This window comes from Canis lupus, chromosome 12 (genome assembly GCF_048164855.1).
Source record: "Canis lupus baileyi chromosome 12, mCanLup2.hap1, whole genome shotgun sequence".
Lineage (NCBI taxonomy): Eukaryota > Metazoa > Chordata > Mammalia > Carnivora > Canidae > Canis > Canis lupus.
Genome location: NC_132849.1, coordinates 818,170 through 841,142, shown reverse-complemented (window position 1 = coordinate 841,142; position 22,973 = coordinate 818,170). Strand labels below are relative to the sequence as shown.

The following is a 22,973-nucleotide window of genomic DNA, read 5'->3' as shown; positions in this document are numbered from 1 at the left end:
TCCTTTGTGATTTCAATTTTAAAAAACTTCAAAGTAAGATAAATAGAACCAACAAATAACATGGAAGTGTGTCTTGTACCAAACGTGATTCCACAATTATACTATGCATTCTTCATTCTACTGGATTTGTTGCCGATGTCAGGATTGCTATTCACTTTTCTTCCGAAACAGCACTTCGCACAGTGAATTCTCTCCCTCCTTCCCTTAGACTTGCCAGTAATCCATCGATCTTCTTGCCCATTTGAACAAATCAAGCCTGGAGTTCAGTGCTCCTTTCTGAGATACAGACTTGGGATAGGGAGGCAAAGAATGGATCTTGTTGCTCTGAATTTTTAAAAATATTTTACTTATTTATTCATGAGACACAAAGAGAGAGGCAGAGACACAGGCAGAGGGAGACGCAGGCTCCATGCAGGGAGCCAGACGTGGCACTGGATCCCAGGATCGCACCCTAAGCTGAAGGCAGACTCTCAATCGCTGAGCCATGCAGGTGCCCGATTTACTCTGAACTTTTATTTGTATTTCACAGTAGCAATAAATGTGGCCAATGAGCATCAATTTTGGAAATACAATGGGATTCTCTCCATGACCTAATGTATGTGTGATGTCTGCAAATATCCTCTAAAAAGTTATTCTTAATAAGGTACAACCCTGTACAATGCATCTAATAAAATGAATTTCCTAACCTTTGTGATAACATCCTTTATATATATCCCAATTAGATTTTGTTGTTGTTGTTGTTTATTACTTTGGACAGAAATTTTGTATCATTGTAGATTTGTAAAATTGCCCTTGTATTCTCATAGGTTGTATTCTTTTATAGTTGTTTTTGAGTCTCTTCTATTTTGTCATCTAAAAGGCAACAGCACTATCATCTAACATACTGTACCTTTCTTTGACAACTGTATTTTTCTGTTGAATGCAACGGTCTCTATTACCTGATATTTTCTAATCCTTGAGTTCCTTTTGCTTGATATACCTTTGTCTATCCATTTGCTGTAATATTTTCCTCTTCCTGACTCATTTCTTTCTCATCCTAAGTATCATGAACTAATCTGAGAATCCCCTTCAAACAGGAAAGTAACTCTGGTCATCAGATGTGAAGTACTGAGGTTTCGGACAGCTTTGTTTTGCTCTTCTTTTAGTCTCTTTCCCTTAAACCAGAACAAGGAAATTCTCTCTTGGCCTCAACAACTGTTCTCCTAGGTTTACCAAGGTCACAAACCCTGAACTCAGCAGAGGAGCAGAGGGCTGCCTGGGGACCAATGCTTTAGCAGACTCTTCTCTGGGGGGAAGAAATCTATTGTGAGTTCCATAGTGAACGATGTCTCTTTGCTCTGAAGCCAATTTCAGCTTCAATTTTTTTTTTAAATTTTCTCCTCTGATTTCTCCTTCACCCCACTTGTTGAACACATTTTAGAAATGTATCGAACTGTCTCATTTTCTGGGTGTATCCTTTCCTGCTTACCAGGATCCTTGCAGCCAGCTTTCTCCGCACATATATTTTTCTGCCTTTTCAATGAGGTTCGTGGAAGCATGGGGAGTTTAAACTATGTGTCACATGCCATTTTGAACCTCAAGCCAATACTATAAATTACATTTTCAGCTCTGAGTTTCCACATAGACATTGTGAAATAAAAACTTTTGCTCAAATTTATCCAAGTCTAGCTACTTCCATAACCAGAAGATTTTAACGAAGAAAATACATGTCCCAATATCAATAAAATGATTCAATTCTCATAATTTTTAACATAATGAATTCCTTGTCATCCATTTAAAGATCAAATGAAGAAATAAAAAGCCTGAATTGGGTGCAGAGAGGAAGCAAAATATCTATTAAAATACAACATTGGAGAATGATATAACAAAGTTAAACAAAATATATTTTTATTTCTCTATAGGAGAAATAAGGAAAATGTGGCATGACATAGGTTCATAGAGTCCTGTAGATAATCAAGCAGTGCAGTATCCTTCCTATCAGCACGTGGCCTAGAGTCAGACTGCACGGGTTCTTAGCTTGGATGCACCATTAGCTAGCTGTGTGACTTTAAGCAAGTACTTAACTTCTGACAGTCAGCTTCATCTGCCATATATAAAATATGGTAGGAGTGTATACCTCACTGTGCCTCTGCTCTTTCTCTCTCCAGGTCTGTCATGAATGAATAAATAAAATTTTTAAAAAGACCATATTTAATAAAAAAAAAACAAACCACTAGCTAAGAACACAGAGACCCAACACTCAACAGCGTCATCAAAAAGATGGCTTTCAATGATTTGTCCAACATGAAACCATACTTATAGTAACTTTCCTGGATATATTTACTAAGGGTTTGGTGGAGTAGAGCTATATTGCACACCATATTCATATTCAGCCCACGATAACAAAAACTTGAATACTGTCATATTCACAAAACACACACATAGATAATAAAAGTCTAGCTTTGGTGTGCCTGGGTGGCTCTGTTGGTCAAGTGTCTGTTCCCAGCTCAGGTCCTGATCCCGAGGTCCAGGGATTGAGCCCTGCATCAGGCCCCCTGGTCAGTGGGGAGCCTGTGTCTTCCTCTTCCATCCCCCTGCTCATGTTCTCTCTCTCCCTCACTTATTCTCTCAAATAAAGAAATTCTTTAAAAAATAAAAATAAGGAAATCTCTAGCTTCTTCCACATAGAACTCTCATATCTACATGCTTCTCTCCCAACCCCACTGCCACTACTTTAATCCATGCTCACACCACATTTGCCTGAATATAGCAGCCTTGTGTCAAAGTCTCCTGATTGTAACCTTGCCCCTGCTCCATGCCTCCCTCACAGTGCTCACGGCATGAGCTTTTTAATTTTTTATGTACATTTTTATTGGAGTTCAATTTGCTAACATATAGCATAACACCCAGTTCTCATCCCATCAAGTGACCCCCTCAGTGCCCAACACCCAGTCATCCCATTCCCTGCCCACCTCCCTTTCCACCACCCCTTGTTCATTTCCTAGAGTTAGGTGTCTCTCATGTCCTGTCTCCCTTACTGGTATTTCCCACTCATTTTCTCTCCTTTCCCCTTTATTTCCTTTATTCCCTTTCAGAACACTTTATATTCCCCAAATGAATGAGACCATCAACACAGGGGTGCCTGGGTGGCTCAGCTGGTTAATTACATGTCTTTAGCTCTGGTCATGATCCCAGGGTCCTGGGGTGGAACTGCTGAGGGGGGAGCCTGCTTCTTCCTCTCCCTCTGCCACTTCCCTTCCCCCACCTTGGCTCCTGCATTCACTCACACACAAGTTTGCACTCTCACTGTCAAATAAATAAAACTTTAAAAAAAATAAAAATTAAAAATTAAACATCAACATCACATCAGTGTCCTGCTTAAGCCGTTGAACTTCCAAACTTTATATATGAGACTCTTCCTGTTTGGTCTTTCCTCCTTTCACCATATACAATCCACTGCAGACATTCCAAAGCTCCGGGGCTCCTTCAAACGCACTGTTTACTTTACAATCCATACCTTCCCCCATTTGTTTATCTTCTGACTCCCTGCTAAGTAGTCTTACAAAATATGGCTTCAATACATTACTTCATTACTTATCCCTCCATAGAGCTCTGTTCAACCATCACCAAGTCCGGTCACATTTGTAATTACCTCCCTCCAAATCTAAGCATAGGTGGATCACAGTGTACTTCATTCCACTGTGCCTGCCAAGTACCCTCCACCAGACTGAAAGATTTTAGAGAGCAGATACTAAAGAGCTGTACTTCTACTGCCTAACCAGCATGAGTAGTTATTTGATCAAAACACACACACACACACATACACACACACACATACGCACACACCTTTAAGGTAAAACAAGCAACAGAATTTACACAGGCCTAAACTTGAGTCTAACTGCTACATTAGTATCACTTTAAACTCATAAGCCTTCCTAAAGAAATAACAGAAATGCTGCCCACCTTGCGATCCTCAAGGCCATGATCTGAGGCTGTAGCGGGACAGGTGCTCTCTTGTTCAGACACGTAAGTAAGCCTACCCACACTGACTTGTGGACACACCAATGGAGATGACTCACTCCCACAGGGGCACTTCTGAGGAGCTGCTGAACCAAAAGACTCTAAAGCTCACCTGAAAGGGAGAACATCTCATGATTAGTCTTCCATTCCCTTATATAACATTATCTCCACTAACAAAAAGCCTTTTCTGTCTGCCCAATGGGCTTGTTCATCTTAGGCTCTGCTCTACCTGCCATATATGATAACTAAACCATGGATTTTCAGTCTTAGTTATCTAAAATTCTAAATCATATTCCTATTGAATGACTATTATAAAAGAAAAAGGCCGTGGCCTTTTAAAAAGTTTTTATTTATTTATTTATTTATTCATGAGAGACACAGGCAGAGGGAGAAACAGGCTCCATATATGAAGCCCAATGTGGGACTTGATTCCGGCACTCCAGGATCACATCCCCAACTAAAGTCAGACGCTAAACTGCTCAGTCACCCAGGCATCCGAAGTCTGTGGCATTTTCATTAATAAACCTCATACATAGTTGCCTAACAATGTTAGCTATTCATTTGGTAAAGACTTTTTTTTTTTAAGATTTTATTATTTATTTATTCATGAGAGACAGAGAAAGGCAGAGACACAGGCAGAGGGAGAAACAGGCTCCATGCAGGGAGCCCGATGTGGGACTTGATCCCGGGTCTCCAGTATCACATCCTGGGCTGAAGGCGGCGCTAAACCCTTGAGCCACCTGGGCTGCCCTTGATAAAGACTTTTTGAATACCTGATATAAAGCTTTGAGTAGAGCATTCAAGAGTTCCTGGCCTCAAGGAGCACAGATAAAAGAAAGAATCATGTAGTAAAGTGCTAAGAAATGCAATCAGTCCTACATTGCTGAGTGGAATATGAAGTGGGACAACTTTTGACTGAGCAATTAAGCAATGCATACCAAAGCCACATCGACTATGACATTTTATGTCTAGGAATTAATCCTAAGGGAAAAAATTCAACGATGACCATAAAGATTTGCCAAAAGGGGAGATATGAACATGTAAGAGAAATTAGGCTATAGAAATTATGGCACAAACATGAAATAAAACACTATTCAGCTATTTTAAATCATGCTGTCAAGTACTACCCTTTGACTCTGAAAGATGTTTAGGACATTACAAAAAAGATTAGAAAGCAACAAATACATTAAGATGCCACATGGATCTCAAATACACACCACCTTCTGTGACCCAATCCCCAGCACAGAGTCTGCCTAGCCCAACGCAATAAGAGCTAAGAGGCAGGACCACCTGAAGAGAATGGCACAGTCCCAAGGGACAGGAAGCACTACTGTTGCTGCTATCAGCTGCTGCACCTGCTGCATGTACACGCTGCCATTTAGTTTCAATTCAGCCCTACTGGACAGAATTTTACCAAAGCCCCTCTTATTGCACAAAGTTCTGAATACCAAGCTGGGCAACAAACACAAAGAGAATCTCATTCTGAATTTTGGATTTTTAAAAAGCCCCAAAATCAAGACAGTGATATTGACAAAATCTAGTTAGTAAATTTCTAACCAATGGACACAGAACATTAACAAAATTGCTTCAGTCCTATTTTAGCATACACATGACATGTGTCTGCATGGGTTCCCATATGTGCATACATGCGTATGCGCAAACACCCAGACACACAGTGTCACACAGACAGACACACAGACACAGACACAGACACAGACACACACACACACACACACCATGACACAGCACGAAACACGTTCTGGGTTATTGGTGTGATATACGGTATTAGCCTAGTTCTTCTTCTTTTTTTTTTTTTTAAAGAGAGAACATGAGTGGGGCTGAGGGGCAGAGGGAGAGGGAGAAGCAGGCTCCTCAATGAGCAGGGAGCCCAATGCAGGGCTCAATCTCTGAAACCCAGGATCACGACATGAGCTAAAGGCAGATGCTTGACCAATGGAGACACCCAGGTGCCTAGTCTAGTTCTTTGATTAAAAGAAAAATGCAGGGATCCTTGGGTGGCTCAGCAGTATGGCGCCTGCCTTTGGCCCAGGGCACGGTCCTGGAGTCCCAGGATCGAATCCCGCATCCAGCTCCCAGCATGGAGCCTGCTTCTCCCTCTGCCTGTGTCTCTGCCTCTCTCTATCATATGTAGTATTTATTTGAGGTTTTAAGCCTTGATATTGGTAAATACTAGAAGAATACTGATAGTTCACAGATTTTAACTGAACCTGTAAACTAATTTAACCATCAAGTTATAAGGGCTTTTTAAAGCGTCATATTTTAAAAGGCTGTAATTTGCATTATTCGAAAATTGTCTACATATATAGGTATATGTGTGTGTATCTTTTGAACAGTGTAAATTCATTGCTTTATGAAATGTCTACATGTGTATTTGCGTGTAGATGCACTCGTGCACCTGTTGTATTTTCCTTCGTTACGTGTCCCTTGTCTCCTTGTTCCCGAATCCCTTCCCACCAGGGAATTGCTGTTATTAGTTTCTCAGGTATCCTAGAGTTTCCTTATGCCTGCCTAACCAAATATGAATATATATCCTTACTGTGGATGTTTGGCCATATAAGGTTACTTATTACAGCTTCATTTGTATTATCATCACTTTGGTCATGTGAAATAGGTCTATAGGGTAAGTTCTCAGAAATGAGATTTTTGGATCAAAGAGTATTTGTATTCCTGTTCATATTAAATTAGTAGAACCACTTCATAAAGGTACTTGTTTAGCTTTCCTAGCAACAGTTTTAGAGATGGCCTGTTTTCCCATACCCTCGTCAACAGAAGATTTATAAAACTTTTGCATGGTTGACATTTTGATAGGCAAAAGAAATAGTATCTCGGTATAACTTTAATTCAAATTTTTGGGCTGTGATTTTGAGCATCACTTCCTGTGTATTTGCTATGACTATCCACGTTTGTTGCTCCTTTTTTTTCATGGACTTTTAGTCTTCTTTGGCCTCCAATTTGAGTGATGTATTAGGGAGAATGAATAGCTATTTGTAAAGAAGGAGTTATATTTCCTAGTCTTCAGAAATTTTTTTTTGTTTTACTTTGCTTGTATTTTTTGCCATATAGAAATTTATTATTAAATTTCCCAATTTGTCTTTCATGTTCTTTTTTCTTTTAAAGCAGGCAGGGAGGGAGAGAGAATCCTAAGCAGTCTCTGTGCCTGCGTAAAGCTTTATGTGGGGCTCAGTCTCGCAACCCTGAGATCATGACCTGAACCAAAATCAAGAGTCAGACACCACCTGAGTTCCCTTGGTGCCACTCTTATGGCTTTATAAAAGATCTTTTGTATGTTTCCCTTTGGAAGATTTTAATGAATAGAAAAACTTACCTAAACAGTGACATTATCAAAAATGTTCAGTAATTAGAAACAAGTTGAAATTCAGTCTGACTTCAAGGTTACCTACTAAATTGTTCCCTAGTTGTCATTGGAGTTTTGCATATTTGTCTGAAATGGTATGGATAAGCTAGAATTATTAGTAGAGGGCTAAAATTCTTCCATGGTTCAGTGACACTTAGATACCTCATCTTAACACTTTTTCATATGCACAGCCTCATTTCCGCAATTTAAGTGTGTAACACATTAAAATTCATCTAGCCCAACGAAATTTGAACGTTACCTGTCCTTGACTTGTCATGACTGATGTCATCTACTGATTTTTCTTGGTCTCCCCTCTCATATTTGTCTGTAAAGTTATCTGAGCATTTATCTTTGTACTGTCCAATATGCTTCTGCTTCTGACATTTGCTTTGCCAGATTTTAAGTGATATTCTTTGACTCCCGTTTATTAGTTTCCCATGGCTGCCATAACCAGGTGTCCCAACCTGGGCAGCTTAACCACCTAAGATCTATAGAACGCATACGTCCCCCCCACCCCCCGCCATTTGCAGTCCTTTGCCATTTTCATGAAAGTTCTCCTGCTTCCCCATCCCTTCTCGACCACTCATTTTCTGATTTGTATCATCCTAATTTAGTTTTGGCTCTTACTACATTTGAATGGATTCATACATTTTTCTGTGTCTAGCTTCCTCCACTTCACATGTTTTTGAGATTCATCCAGTGGTTACCTGTACCAGTAGCTCCTCGTGTTGGAGGAGCTGTTGGAGTGCACCGTCGAGTGACTGTGGCCATGTTGTGTATCTGTTCTCCTGTCGCATAACATGCGTTGTCATCTAAGCCTCATTTCCAGCTCTGTTAATTTAGGTTCCTACTGCAGCTTTCTCTCCTTTTTTCCCTTATCACCTTGAAATGCCTGTGTCAGTTTCTTAGTTGGTTTTCCAGGATTATGATAAACTCTATACACAGTTAATTTCTTCAGCTGAGGAAGTTTTTTGTTTTCTGTTACTTTTGGTAATTGGCTGGGTTCCATCTATTATCTCTTCCTTTTGAGGAATGAATGGTTTCTCATTAGTTAACACTCCCTTCTCTAGTCACTTAGGACTGTTTTCTTTTCCCTAATTTTCATTTTTTATACATTCACTCTACTGCGGGGTAGCTATTCAAGGATTCATCATCCTCTGCATCACTGATTTTCTGTAGCACAAATCACGCTTTTTATTGCTGCTAACATCGACTTTGATTTTGTGTTTTTTAATTGAAGCCCTCCTTGTACTTTTTCATTATGGTAAAATGAGTATGGTATCTGTGTGGCTGGCGCCTTGGCAGCTGTGAATTTCTTTGAAGTTTGACATCTCAACTAAAATTTCTCTTTATTTACCTGTTGGTTTTTTAATCGGGGTGGCAGTGGGCATGGAAGAGTATCTTTATTTATTAATTAATTTATTTTTTAATAATAAATTTATTTTTTATTGGTGTTCAGTTTACCAACATACAGAAACACCCAGTGCTCATCCCGTCAAGTGCCCCCCTCAGTGCCCGTCACCCATTCACCCCCACCCCCTTCCCTCCTCCCCTTCCACCACCCCTAGTTTCCCAGAGTTAGGAGTCTTTCATGTTCTGTCTCCCTTTCTGATATTTCCTACCCATTTCTTCTCCCTTCCCTTCCATTCCCTTTCACTATTATTTATATTCCCCAAATAAATGAGAACATACAATGCTTGTCCTTCAATTGACTTATTATTTCACTCAGCGTAATACCCTCCAGTACCATCCATGTTGAAGCAAATGGTGGGTATTTGTCATTTCTAATGGCTGAGTAATATTGCACTGTATACATAAACCACATCTTCTTTATCCATTCATCTGTCGATGGACACCGAGGCTCCTTCCACAGTTTGGCTATTGTGGACATTGCTGCTAGAAACATCGGGGGGAGGTGTCCCGGGGTTCCATTGTATCTGAATCTTTGGGAAAAATCCCAAACAGTGCAAGTGCGGGGTCGTAGGACAGGTCTATTTTTAACTCTTTGAGGAACCTCCACACAGTTTTCCAGAGTGGCTGCACCAGTTCACATTCCCACCAACAGTGTAAGAGGGTTCCCTTTTCTCTGCAACCTCCCCAACATTTGCGGTTTCCTGCCTTGTTGATTTTCCCCATTCTCACTGGTGTGAGGTGATATCTCATTGTGGTTTTCATTTGTATTTCCCTAATGGCAAGTGATGCAGAGCATTTTCTTATGTGCATGTTGGCCATGTCTATGTCTTCCTCTGTGAGATTTCTCTTCATGTCTTTTGCCCATTTCATGATTGGATAGTTTGATTCTTTGGTGTTGAGTGTAATACGTTCTTTATAGATCTTGGAAACTGGCCCTTTATCTGATACGTCATTTGCAAATATCTTCTCCCATTCTGTAGGTTGTCTTTTAGTTTGTTGACTGTATCCTTTGTTGTGCAAAACCTTCTTACCTTGATGAAGTCCCAACAGTTCATTTTTGCTTTTGTTTCTTTTGCCTTCGTGGATGTATCTTGCAAGAAGTTACTGTGGCCAAGTTCAAAAAGGGTGTTGCCTGTGTTCTCCTCTAGGATTTTGATGGACTCTTGTCTCACATTTAGATCTTTCATCCATTTTGAGTTTATCTTTGTGTATTGTGAAAGAGAGTGGTCTAGTTTCATTCTTCTGCATGTGGATGTCCAATTTTCCCAGCACCATTTATTGAAGAGACTGTCTTTCTTCCAGTGGATAGTCTTTCCTCCTTTATCGAATATTAGTTGACCAAAAAGTTGAGGGTCCACTTCTGGGTTCTCTATTCTGTTCCATTGATCTATGTGTCTGTTTTTGTGCCAGTACCACACTGTCTTGATGACCACAGCTTTGTAGTACAACCTGTAATCTGGCATTGTGATGCCCCCAGATATGGTTTTCTTTTTTAAAATTCCCCTGGCTATTCGGGGTCTTTTCTGATTCCACACAAATCTTAAAATAATTTGTTCCAACTCTCTGAAGAAAGTCCATGGTATTTGGATAGGGATTGCATTAAACGTTTAAATTGCCCTGGGTAACATTGACATTTTCACAATATTAGTTCTGCCAATCCATGAGCATTGAATATTTTTCCATCTCTTTGTGTCTTCCTCAATTTCTTTCAGAAGTGTTCTATAGTGTTTAGGGTATAGATCCTGTACCTCTTTGGTGAGGTTTATTCCTAGGTATCTTATGCTTTTGGGTGCAATGGCAAATGGGATTGACTCCTTAATTTCTCTTTCTTCAGTCTCATTGTTAGTGTATAGAAATGCCACTGACTTCTGGGCATTGATTTTTTTTTCCTGCCATGCTACCAAATTGCCATATGAGTACGAGCAATCTTGGGGTGGCGGCTTTTGGGTTTTCTATGTAGAGTATCATGTCATCTGTGAAGAGGGAGAGTTTGACTTCTTCTTTGCCAATCTGAATGCCTTTAATGTCTTTTTGTTGTCTGATTGCTGAGGCTAGGACTTCCAGTACTATGTTGAATAGCAGGGGTGAGAGTGGACATCCCTGTCTTGTTCCTGATCTTAGGGGAAAGGCTCCCAGTGCTTCCCCATTGAGAATGATATTTGCTGTGGGCTTTTTGTAGATGGCTTTTAAGATGTCGAGGAATGTTCCCTCTATCCCTACACTCTGAAGAGTTTTGATCAGGAATGGATGCTGTATCTTGTCAAATGCTTTCTCTGCATTGAAGGCAAGGATCATATGGTTCTTGGTTTTTCTTTTGCTGATATGATGAATCACATTGATTGTTTTACGGGTGTTGAACCAGCCTTGTGTCCCGGGGATAAATCCTGCTTGGTCATGGTGAATAATTTTCTTAATGTACTGATGGATCCTATTGGCTAGTATCTTGTTGAGAATTTTTGCATCCATGTTCATCAGGGTTATTGGTCTATAATTCTCTTTTTGGTGAGGTCTTTGGTTTTGGAATTAAGGTGATTCTTGCCTAATAGAACGAATTTGGAAGTACTCCATCTCTTTCTATCTTTCCAAACAGCTTTAGGAGAATAGGTATGGTTTCTTCTTTAAACGTTTGATAGAATTCCCCAGGAAAGCCACCTGGCCTTGGACTTTTGTGTCTTGGCAGGTTTTTGATGACTGCTTCGATTTCCTCCCTGGTTATTGGCCTGTTCAGGTTTTCTATTTCTTCCTGTTCCAGTTTTGGTAGTTTGTGGCTTTCCAGGAATGCGTCCATTTCTTCTAGATTGCCTAATTTATTGGCATATAGCTGTTCATAATATGTTTTTAAAACCGTTTTTATTTCCTTGGTGTTGGTAGTGATCTCTCCTTTCTCATTCACGATTTTATTAATTTGAGTCTTCTCTCTCCTTTTTAATAAGGCTGGCTAATAGTTTATCTATCTTATTAATTCTTTCAAAGGACCAACTCCTGGTTTTGTTGATCTGTTCCACATTTCTTCTGGTCTCGATCTCTTCTGGTTGCGTTCTGCTCGAATCTTAATTAACTCTCTTCTTCTGCTGGGTGTAGGATCTATTTGCTGTTTTTTCTCTAGCTCCTTTATGTGTAAGGTTAGCTTTTGTATTTGAGTTCTTTCCAGTTTTTGAATGAATGCTTGTATTGCAATGTATTTCCCCCTTAGGACTGCTTTTGCTGCATCCCAAAGATTTTGAATGGTTGTATCTTCATTCTCATTAGTTTCCACAAATCTTTTTAATTCTTCCTTAATTTCCTGGTTGACCCTTTCATCTTTTAGTAGAATGGTCCTTAACTTCCACGTGTTTGAGGTCCTTCCAAACTTCTTGTTGTGATTTAGTTCTAATTTCAAGGCATTATGGTCTGAGAATATGCAGGGGACGATCCCAATCTTTTGGTATCGGTTCAGACCCGATTTGTGACCCAGTATGTGGTCTATTCTGGAGAAAGTTCCATGTGCACTTGAGAAGAATATGTATTCAGTTTAGTTTGGATGTAAAGTTCTGTAGATATCTGTGAAATCCATCTGGTCCAGTGTATCATTTAAAGCTCTCGTTTCCTTGGTAATGTTGTGCTTAGAAGACCTATCTAGTATATAAAGAGCTAGATTGAAGTCACCAAGTATAAGTGTATTATTATCTAAGTCCTTCTTCACTTTGGTTATTAACTGATTTAAGTATTTGGGAGCTCCCACACACGGGGAATACATATTGAGGATTGTTATGTCCTCTTGTTGGATAGATCCTTTATTATGATATAGTGTCCCTCTTCATCTCTCACTACAGTCTTCAGGGTAAATTTTAGTTTATCTGATATAGGGATGGCTACCCCTGCTTTCTTTTGAGGACCATTTGAATGGTAAATGGTTCTCCAACCTTTTATTTTCATACTGTAGGTGTCCTTCTGTCTAAAATGAGTCTCTTGTAGACAGCAAATAGATGGGTCCCTTTTTTTTTTATCCAGTCTGAAACCCTGCACCTTTTGATGGGGTCATTAAGCCCATTCACATTCAGAGTTACTATTGAGAGATATGAGTTTAGTGTCATTATATCTATTCAGTTCCTGTTTTTGTGGATTGTTCCACTGATCTTCTTCTTAAAGGGGAATTTTAAGAGTCCCCCTTAAAATTTCTTGCAGAGCTGGTTTGGAGGTCCCATATTCTTTCAGTTCCTGCTTCCAGTCTTGGAAGCTCTTTATCTCTCCTTCCGTTTTGAATGAGAGCCTTGCTGAATAAGTATTCTTGGTTGCATGTTCTTCTCATTTAGGACCCTGAATATATCCTGCCAGCCATTTCTAGCCTGCCAGGTCTCTGTGGAGAGGTCTGCTGTTACCCTAATACTCCTCCCCATAAAAGTCAGGGATTTCTTGTGTCTTGCTGCTTTAAGGATCCTCTCTTTATCTTTGGAATTTGCAAGCTTAACTATTAGATGTCGAGGTGTTGAACGGTTTTTATTGATTTTGGGGGGGGGGGGTCTCTCTATTTCCTGGATCTGAATGCCTGTTTCCCTTCCTAGATTAGGAAAGTTTTCAGCTATGATTTGTTCAAATACATATTCTAGCCCTCTGTCCTTTTCGGCGCCCTCAGGAACCCCAATTAAATGTAGGTTTTTCTTCCTTAGGCTGTCGTTTATTTCCCTTAATCTATCCTCATGGTCTTTTAATTGTTTGTCTCTTTTTCCTCAGTTTCCCTCTTTGCCATCAACTTGTCTTCTATGTCACTCACTCGTTCTTCCACTTCTTTCACCCTCATCGTTAGGACTTCTAGTTTGGATTGCATCTCATTCAATTTCTTCCTGATTAGATGTAAATTCTGCAATCATGAAGTCTCTTGAGTCCTTTATGCTTTTTTCTAGAGCCACCAGTAGCTGTAAAATAGTGCTTTTCAATTGGCTTTCTGACATTGAATTGTAATCCAGGTTTTGTAACTCTGTGGGAGAGAGCACTGTTTCTGATTCTTTCTTTTGAGGTGAGGTTTTCCTTCTAGTCATTTAGCTCAGTGCAGAGTGGTCAAAAACAAGTTGTATTGGGAAAAGGAGAAAAAGAGAGGAGAGAAAGAAGGAAAGAAAAGAGAAAAAGAAAAAAGGAAGAAAATAGAAAAAAAGAGAAGAAAAAGAGAAAGAAAAAGAAAGAAAGGAAAAAAGGGTGGGGGAAGCAAAGAGAAATCAAAAAGCAAAAAAAAAAAAAAGACAAAAGAAACCAAATAAACAAAAAAACAAAACACAGGGATGTATCTTTGATTCTGTATACTTTAAATCCCTTGACTTCCCTTGGAACTGATTCTTCTAGCTGGTCAGGGGGAGGGGCCTGTTGTGCTGATTTTCAGGTGTTAGAATTTGGGGGAGCTGCTCTGCCCCCTGCCTGGTGCAGGGCTCATTGGGGGTTGTTTACCCCATGAGGCCCCAGGAAGAACAACCACAGTGGCAGGGCCAGCTCTGGAGCCCTGGCTTCAGCCCCCGCAGGAACCATGGAGCTCTCGGTCCACAGGACCTGGATGCTCCGGGGGCAGGAGTGCCCTGCTGTCCTGGGACCTCCCGGCCTCTGCCTGTCGGGGGCGGGGTAGGCCGGATCCTGAGCTGTGTCTCAGCGCCCTGTGCTCTGGGGCCTGTGCTGTTGGATTGGCACTCCTGCCAGGCAGCCGCCTCCGCAGAGCCACCCACCGAGCCCCTCCCAGCTGCTCCAGGTCCAGCCGCGCGCTGCAGCCCTTTAGGGAGCTCAGCACACTCTCCTGGGCGGGCAGGTGTCTGTTAGTGTCCCAGGGAGCCCGAGGGCATCTTCGCCCTCCTGGGGTCCTGCTCTAACTCCCTGCGGGCGCCTTTCCACCGGGGAAGATTGGTGAAGCTCCTGCTTCTCTGGGATGGAGCTTTCCTGTCCTGGGGACACTCGCCCCGGCCTTAGCCCGGCTCCTCGCGGTGCCCCTCCCCCTTGGATGCCTTTTGTTTATTTCTTTTTCCTCTGTCTTCCTACCTTGATAGAAGCGCGAACTCTTCTCACATTCCAGCTGTTCTCTCTTTATATCTCAGGCCGAATTTGTAGATTTTCAGGATGATTTGAAGGCTATCTAGGTAATTTGGTGGGGACAGGTGATTTGGGGACCCTACTCTTCCGCAATCTTGCCCCTCCCTCCTTTAAGCTATTTCAAATGCTGATAAGAAAACAGCGAGATGGATATTCTCCTTATACACTGAGGTGAGAACATGAGTCTTTAAGACCTATTTAGAAAATAATGTGCTAATAATTTCACCTCTAGGTATCTAGCCTTAGGAAGTCAGACAAAATATTAAAAAAAAATTATAGGCAAAGCTGTTCATCTCAAATGGCAAAACACACAATAAATAAAATAAAATGGCAAAACGTAGTAAATTATAGCATCAACCCCTACCCACCAGGGTCATCAAAAATCCCTGATTTACAATGTAGGCTGTAACATTATTACTTTTCTCTTAAATACAAAAAATCATTATAATAAGTGAAAACAAGAAACTATAAAAATTTGCAGAGAAAAATGGCTTGAAACAAATTCAAAAAATATTTGCAACAGTTACCTTTGAGAAATGAACCTATAAGTGATATTTTTCTTCTGTTCGCTCTTCCCAATTCTCTTATACTGAACACATATTTTTATTAAAGAAAAAAAAAAGGTAAGTACCTATCCTCATAAACTTGTTCCAGAAATTTCGCTAGGAGAAGAATGACTCATGGAGAAGAGGAAGGTCTGAAGCGATCTTGGTCATCGTCTGAGCCATGTCCACCATCTTCAGGAGAGGAATTTTTGCAAAACTATCAGAAAGGTGTTATTTTTCAATGAGAAGAACACAATTGCTTATAATTCTGTGAACGTGAACAATTACTTCAACACTTACCAACATTCTTCGGTGCAACTATGCACTGTTTTCCAACAAAAGTCACATGTTTTTCACTGTTGCTTGATTCACTAGCACATTTATTTTCCCTATGATTTTCTTCATTATTTGGTATTTCTTCACACTTTCCTGACAGCCAAACACATGCTAGGCCAGGATTCCTTACTAATGAATCACTATCAGATTTTGGAGTGGATACTGATGGGGCTGTTACACTGTTACCAATATCTGGTAATTTGCTGTCAATAGGATATGACTTCACATCAACTACCATATGTTCACTCTCTTTTCTATTTGTAAGAAGTGAATGTGGTAAGTTTGTTGTAAATGATTCCTGATTCTCACTCTTTCCATTTTCACCATAAAAAGTAAATACTAGGGGATCCCTGGGTGGCGCAGCGGTTTAGCGCCTGCCTTTGGCCCAGGGCGCGATCCTGGAGACCCGGGATCGAATCCCACGTCGGGCTCCCGGTGCATGGAGCCTGCTTCTCCCTCTGCCTGTGTCTCTGCCTCTCTCTCTCTCTCTCTCTCTCTGTGACTATCATAAAAAAAAAAAAAAAAAAAAAAGTAAATACTACATTTTCTTCCGGTTCCCTTTGGATTTTATTAGAAAGCACCCAAGTCCACTGTATGGATGTCTTGTGTAGTCTGTTCTTTCGGCAAAAATAAATCCCAAATATCAGACGTACTACTGGCTCTTGAAAAGTTTTCCGGTCCGCATTCATATCTACTAACTTCTGTTCTGGTAAGGTATTTCTCCATATCAAACATGCTGGAGCCACTACTTTTTTCTATACCACTAGGGAAGAAATGAGACTCAGTGGAATAGTCCTTCTGTTCATTATCCTCCTGAAAAGTCTTCTCTCTGGTTTCATTTGAAAGGGCCTTGAACATGGCAGCAAGTCGGGAAGGATCAGTACTCACTGATGCATCTGCAATGGCTGAAGCAATGGTGCTTATCCTATGTACAGAATCACCACCAGTTGGTAGCTTGTGTTTTGTCTCTTTGGGCTTTCCTACCCATGAAGAAATTGTCCTAGAGAGAAGAAAATTCACATCAGATAAATTTACTCAGTTCCATGAACATGTACATATTAGTGTAATCTTTAGACGTTTACATAAAATTTCACAGCAGCTAAAAGTTAATGGCATACCGATTAAATACCCTCATTAAATAAAGGACACTTGGTAACAACTTTAATGATAGAGTACTGGGTTATTCACAGTTGGATTATCAAGTAAACAAAAATCTTCAGGAGTTAAAGAGATGATAAAGAGGAGTTAAAACTGAACCAGACAGTAATTTAAAGCAAAAAAATTGGGGCGCCTGGGTACCTCGGTTGGTTAAGTGCCCAACAGTGGTTCAGTTCATCATCCCAGGTTCCTAGGACCTAGCCTTGCATTGAATTCCCTGCTCAGGGAGGAATCTGCTTCTCCCTCTCCCTCTGCCACTCCCCTTGGTTGGGACCTTTCTCTTTCTCTCTCTGTCTCTCTGTCAATAATTTAAAAATGAAACAGAAACTTAACATACTGAGATTGAGAAACCACTAAGCCATTGTGATTCCAAGTATAATTCTTGGTAATTTCATTCAATTGTTAGAATGATTTATAAACCAGACATAAATAGGAACCATTGGTAAACAACTGAAATGGAACCAAAAGCAAAGAAACATAAACCTATCTAATACTTAAAAATCCATGGTAAGACTTCTATCTCCAGTACTAGCAGACTAAGCAAGGCAAATTCTAGCTGAGAGCAATTAGAGCTGGATAGCATATCCAGTAGCATCTCTTAAAGGCATTGGAGAGCTAATAAGTGAACAAAAAAACACTGGGCCAAAATCCAAGACAAGAAACGATATCAGTATTGTGGAGGCTCTTCCAGGGGCGGGGAGGGGAGACCTGTTGCTTCAAGATGATGCTGTGGATAAGACTTGAAGAAGAAATTCAGCAAAGCTATTCCTATGGGAGTGAGGGTATAAAAACAGAGTTCCATGCCCAAAAATGAGTAGCGGTAAGGAACAGCCGGGACAAACACCCATGCTTTTGGATGAGATCACAAAGGGCTACACACCCTCAGAGAAAAGGAAAACCAAAATTAGGCTGCTCCTCAGAAGGAAGGAGGGCCAGTTCCAATCAGCTTCAATCTCAGAACTGGAATGAAGACATCTGAGACTGCTAGTATTCCTCATTCATGTTAGAAGCAAACAGAAGTCCCGTATGGAAGATTGTACTTCCCATGGCCTCAAACTATTTCAGGGACTTTTCACGTAAAAGTCTACCCCTCCATTCATGAATGACACAGGACGTTCCAAGATAATGTTGCCCAAATCCAAGAGAAACAGACTCATGAGCGATATACAGCAATGAAGTCATCAGAATCCAGGGATCCCTGGGTGGCGCAGCGGTTTGGCGCCTGCCTTTGGCCCAGGGCGCGATCCTGGAGACCCAGGATTGAATCCCACATCAGGCTCCCGGTGCATGGAGCCTGCTTCTCCCTCTGCCTATGTCTCTGCCTCTCTCTCTCTCTCTCTCTGTGACTATCATAAATAAATAAAAATTAAAAAAAAAAAAGAAGTCATCAGAATCCAAAACACATCTAAATATAAAATAAGTATCTAAAATATAAAATCTAAAATATACTTAAGGACATAAAAGACAATAACGTGAATCAGAGGACTAGAAATTATTAAAAAGAATTTATTAAAAAGAATTAAACATGGGATCCCTGGGTGGCGCAGCGGTTTGGCGCCTGCCTTTGGCCCAGGGCGTGATCCTGGAGACCCCGGATCGAATCCCACGTTGGGCTCCTGGTGCATGGAGCCTGCTTCTCCCTCTGCCTGTGTTGCTGCCTCTCTCTCTCTCTCTCTCTCTCTGTGATTATCATGAATAAATATAAATAAATTAAATCTTTAAAAAAAAAAGATTTAAACGTAAATCATACAATCCAAACTTACAGTAATAAAATGAGAATCCAGTGGATGGGTTTCATAACAAACTGGATACAACTGAAAAAAGAATGAGACTTAGAATTCTGAAAAAAATCCAGAATAAACTATGAAAGAGAAAGTAACAGAAAATACACAACAGAACAGAAGAACCAGAAAACAAGCTACTCTGAGAAAACCTAACATACTTGCACATGAACTTTCAAAAGAAAAAGCAAAGATAATGGAACAAATGGTTTCTTGGAAGATATACAGGCTAAGAATTTTCTAAAATTTGTGAAAGTCAACAATTCAAGATGTTAGGAGGCCTACACACACTAAGCAGGATAAAACAAAAGATATCTAAGCACATCACAGTAAAATAGATCAAAATCAAAGTAAAAAATTTTGAGACCAGCCAGAGATAGTAAAATACATTATCTTTAGTAAAGTTAACAGGAAGATTGGTAACAGACCTTTAAAATGAAATGTGAAATGGTCTATTCAAATTGTTGAGTTATTTCTAACATGGAAGTTTGTACTAGGCAAACACATGCTTCAAAAATAAAGGTGTTAGCAGCCCCAGTGGCTCAGTGGTTTACCGCCACCTCCAGCCCAGTGTGGGATCTGGGAGACCAGGGATTGAGTCCCAGGTCAGGCCCCCTGCATGAAGCCTGCTTCTCCCTCTGCCTGTGAAATCCATCTGGACCAGTGGACCATTTCAAGCTCTTGTCTCTTTGGAGATGTAGTGTTTAGAAGATCGTTTATTAGCAGAAATTGCTGTGTGGAATTCTCCAACTATTAGTGTATTATTATCTAAGTAGGTCTTTACTTTGGTTATGAATTGATTGATATACTTGGCAGCTCCCACATTAGTGGCATAACTATTCATAATTTTTAGGTCCTCTTGTTGGGTAGACCCTTTAAGTATGATATAGTGTCCCTCTTCAGAGAGATAGCATTCTAATTTGTTTGTACCTAAAAAAAGAGCTTCAAAAATTTTAAAGTAAATACTACCAGACTCACAGTGAATATCAGACAAATTCATCATCATAGTGTGAGACATTAACATCTAAGTAACCGAAAGAACAAGTACAATAATTTTAAGTGTAGTTTCCGCACTATGATTTAATAAGTTTTACCTGAATAAAATATAGAGAAGAGAGCAACCAAGGATCACACCACAGGCATTCCTGTCACATGCATAGAAAATATTTTGAAAAACAGAACAGGGTATCCCTGGGTGGCTCGGCGGTTTAGTGCCTGCGTTCGGCCCAAGGGATGATCCTGGAGACCTGGTATCAAGTCCCACATCAGCCTCCCTACATGGAGCCTGGTTCTTCTCTGCCTGTGTCTGTCTCCAATGAATAAATATTAAAACCACTCTGGAAAACTGTGTGGAGGTTCCTCAAAGAGTTACAAATAGATCTGCCCTACGACCAAGCAATTGCACGGCTGGGGATTTACCCCAAAGATACAGATGCAATGAAATACTGGGACACCTGCACCCCGATGTTTCTAGCAGCAATGTCCACAATAGCCAAACTGTGGAAGGAGCCTCAGTGTTCACCGAAAGATGAATGGATAAAGAAGATGTGGTTTATGTATACAATGGAATATTACTCAGCCATTAGAAATGACAAATACCCACCACTTGCTTCGATGTGCATGGAGCTGGAGGGTATTATGCTGAGTAAAATAAGTCAATCAGAGAAGGACAACCATTGTATGGTCTCATTCATTTGGGGAATATAAAAAATAGTGAAAGGGAATAGAGGGGAAGGGAGAAAAACAAGTGGGAAATATCAGAAAGGGAGACAGAAAATGAAAGACTCTTAACTCGGGGAAATGAACTAGGGTGGTGGAAGGGGAGGTGGGAAGGGGGTGGGAGTGACGGGCACTGAGGTCGGCACTTGACGGGATGAGCACTGGGTGTTATTCTATATGTTGGCAAATTGAACACCAATAAAATAAAATAAAACCTCTCAAAAAATATAAATAAAAAATGGAACCAATTCTGAGCCATTTATCATGTTTCAAAACATTTCAAAAGACTAAAACCAAGGTTTCTCTGCAGGCCAACAAGCCTAGAATCAGTATTTAAAAATTTGGAAACTCCCCAAATGTTTGGAAACCAGGCAATACACCTGTAAAACACAATAGACCAGAGCTTTTGGGAAATACGTTAAATGGAATAAAAACTGTATGAGATATCTAAACATATAGGATGTACAAAACAGAATGGGACACAACATCCTTGCTTTAAGGGAAATGTATACCATCCGATGCTTATATAAGAGAAGCAGAAACGCAGACAAATTAAGCTAAACGAATTATCTCCAGAAGTTAGAAATACGATAAATTAAATCCACCTTAAATATATGGAAGGAAATAAAGAAAACATAATAATAAATGAAGAGAAAACAGAAAAAAAAAATAGTGAGTTAACTAAATTGAGAAATCACTGGTAAGAATCGACTTAGAAAAAAGAGAGGGGGAAAAAAGCTAATACATAACAATGAAGATGTCCCTTAGAAACCTAAAATGAAATTAGGGACACCAGGGTGGCTCAGTGGTTGAGGGTCGGCCTTTGGCTCAGATCCTCAGCCTGGGGTCCTGGGATTGAGTCCCGCCATTGGGATCCCTGCAGGGGCCATGCTTCTCCCACTGCCTAAGTGTCCTTCATGAATAAATAAATAAATAAACTCTTTAAAGAAGAAATCTAAAATACTAAATGATCAAACAATCATGAGAGAACATTGTGATCAATATTTATCAATTAGAATGGAGTGACACATTTCAAGTTTAGATAAAAGATGTAATTCCTAGGAAACCAAAATTTCCTAAAACTGACACAAGATTTAAACATCAGAATAGTCCTACAACTATTAAAGAAATTGAAGGATACTTGGGTGGCTCAGCTGGTAAAGCACCTGGCTTCCGCTCAGGTCATGATCTTGGGATCCTGGGATCCGGCCTTGATCGGGAGCCACCTGGTGAAAGCGCAGGGGGCCACAGGGCACCAAGGCCGCCCCCACCCACACCCCAAACACCACCCCAGGCCTGAGACCCCGCGTCACTCACCAGCCTCCAAGACACAGAGCGGGCTCTGCCTGCCGCCACCGTTCCCGCGCTCCACCGACCCCGGGGGGTGGTGCAGAGGCCAACTGGCACCACGGCCACCCACACCCACACCCCAACCCCAACCCCAACCCCAGGCCTGCGCCCGCGTCACTCACCGACCTCCCCCGACACAGAGCAGGCTCCGCCCGCCACCCGCCAAGGCCGCCCTCGTCCTGACCCCGGGGGATGCAGGGGCCACCCAGCACCTTGGCCGCCCACCACCACCCCCAAGCCTGCGCCCACGCCCGCGCCTCACTCACCGGCCTCCGGGGACACATGCGGACTCCGCCCACTGCTACCGGGCCACCACCCGCCACCACGGGTGACAACGACCCTACCGCCTCGGCCAGTGACCAACTGTCCCCGGAGCCAGCCGGGCTCTGACGGGCTTTCCCCTGGTGGCGCGGCGGCGCTCTCGAGGGCTCCGAGTGCGCATGCGCCGGGGCCGCTCCTCCTGTGGCCGGCCTCCCGCATGCGCAGTGGGGGCTCCCGGGCTCCGCGCGGACGGAGCCTTAACCCTGCCAGCCCGCGAGGGGGGCTCGGGGGCCTTGGGAGGGCGCGGCCGGCGGGGCCTCGTTGACCACGGCGGCCAGGCACAGGCTGTCTCGGCCCTGTCGGGGGCTCCCCACGCACGGAGTCGGGCCGCCACCTCACGCCCTTGTCCGGACCCCGGGGGGCCGCAGGACACCATCAGGCACCGCGGCCGCCCCCACCCCAGGCCTGGGACCGCGCCTCACCCACCGGCCTCCGGGACACAGGGCGGACTCCGCCCGCTGCCGCTGCCGCTGCCCCTGCCGCCGCCGCCATCGACGCCGTGTCCCGGACCAGGCGGACAGGGTGACGACGCCCCTCGGTCCTCGGCCTGAGGCGTCCGCAGCGAGGCCCCTAAGGCCCGACGGTGCCCTGAGCCGGACGGGCTCTGACTGGATTCCCAGCCGCGGCCACCGCGCTGGGCCGCCGGGGGGCTCCGAGGGCGCATGCGCCGGGGGCGCTCCTGCAGCCGGCCTCCCGCATGCGCAGTGGGGCTCCCGGGCTCCGCGCCGAGCCTTAACCCTTCCAGCCCCGAGGGAGACTAAGGGGGCTTGGAGCGCGCGGCCCGCACTGCGAAGAGCCCCCGGCGGCCACGCACAGGCCGCCTCTGCCATGTCGGGGGCTCCGGGCGCCCAGAGCCCGGCCGGGCGGGTGGGGCGCGACTTCAGTTCAGAAGCTCCGGAGGCCGCCCCGGTGCGAGCAGCCGCCGCCTCCCGC

General features: G+C 42.4%; 1 protein-coding gene across 17 annotated transcripts in view; it reads right to left on the bottom strand.

Moving 5' to 3' along the window:
- The window catches only part of LOC140600829 (uncharacterized), a 126,015-nt gene extending 103,329 nt beyond the window's left edge, over positions 1-22,686 (bottom strand). Inside the window, exons 1-4 of one of the 17 annotated variants that reach the window (XR_012003970.1) lie at positions 21,986-22,224; positions 15,676-16,711; positions 15,462-15,592; positions 3,943-4,111 (exon numbers count right to left, since the gene is read on the bottom strand). Coding sequence is in view for 12 of the 17 variants with exons in the window: in XM_072768959.1 (XP_072625060.1) it covers positions 3,943-3,962 (20 nt within the window). In the remaining 5 variants the exon portion in view is untranslated. Of the gene's footprint in view, positions 1-3,942; positions 4,112-8,969; positions 13,743-15,461; positions 16,712-21,985; positions 22,374-22,466 lie in introns of those variants that run through there. The other 16 variants (XM_072768959.1, XR_012003971.1, XM_072768963.1 and 13 more) reach the window with 16 other exon arrangements.
- Positions 22,687-22,973: the final 287 nt, after the last annotated feature.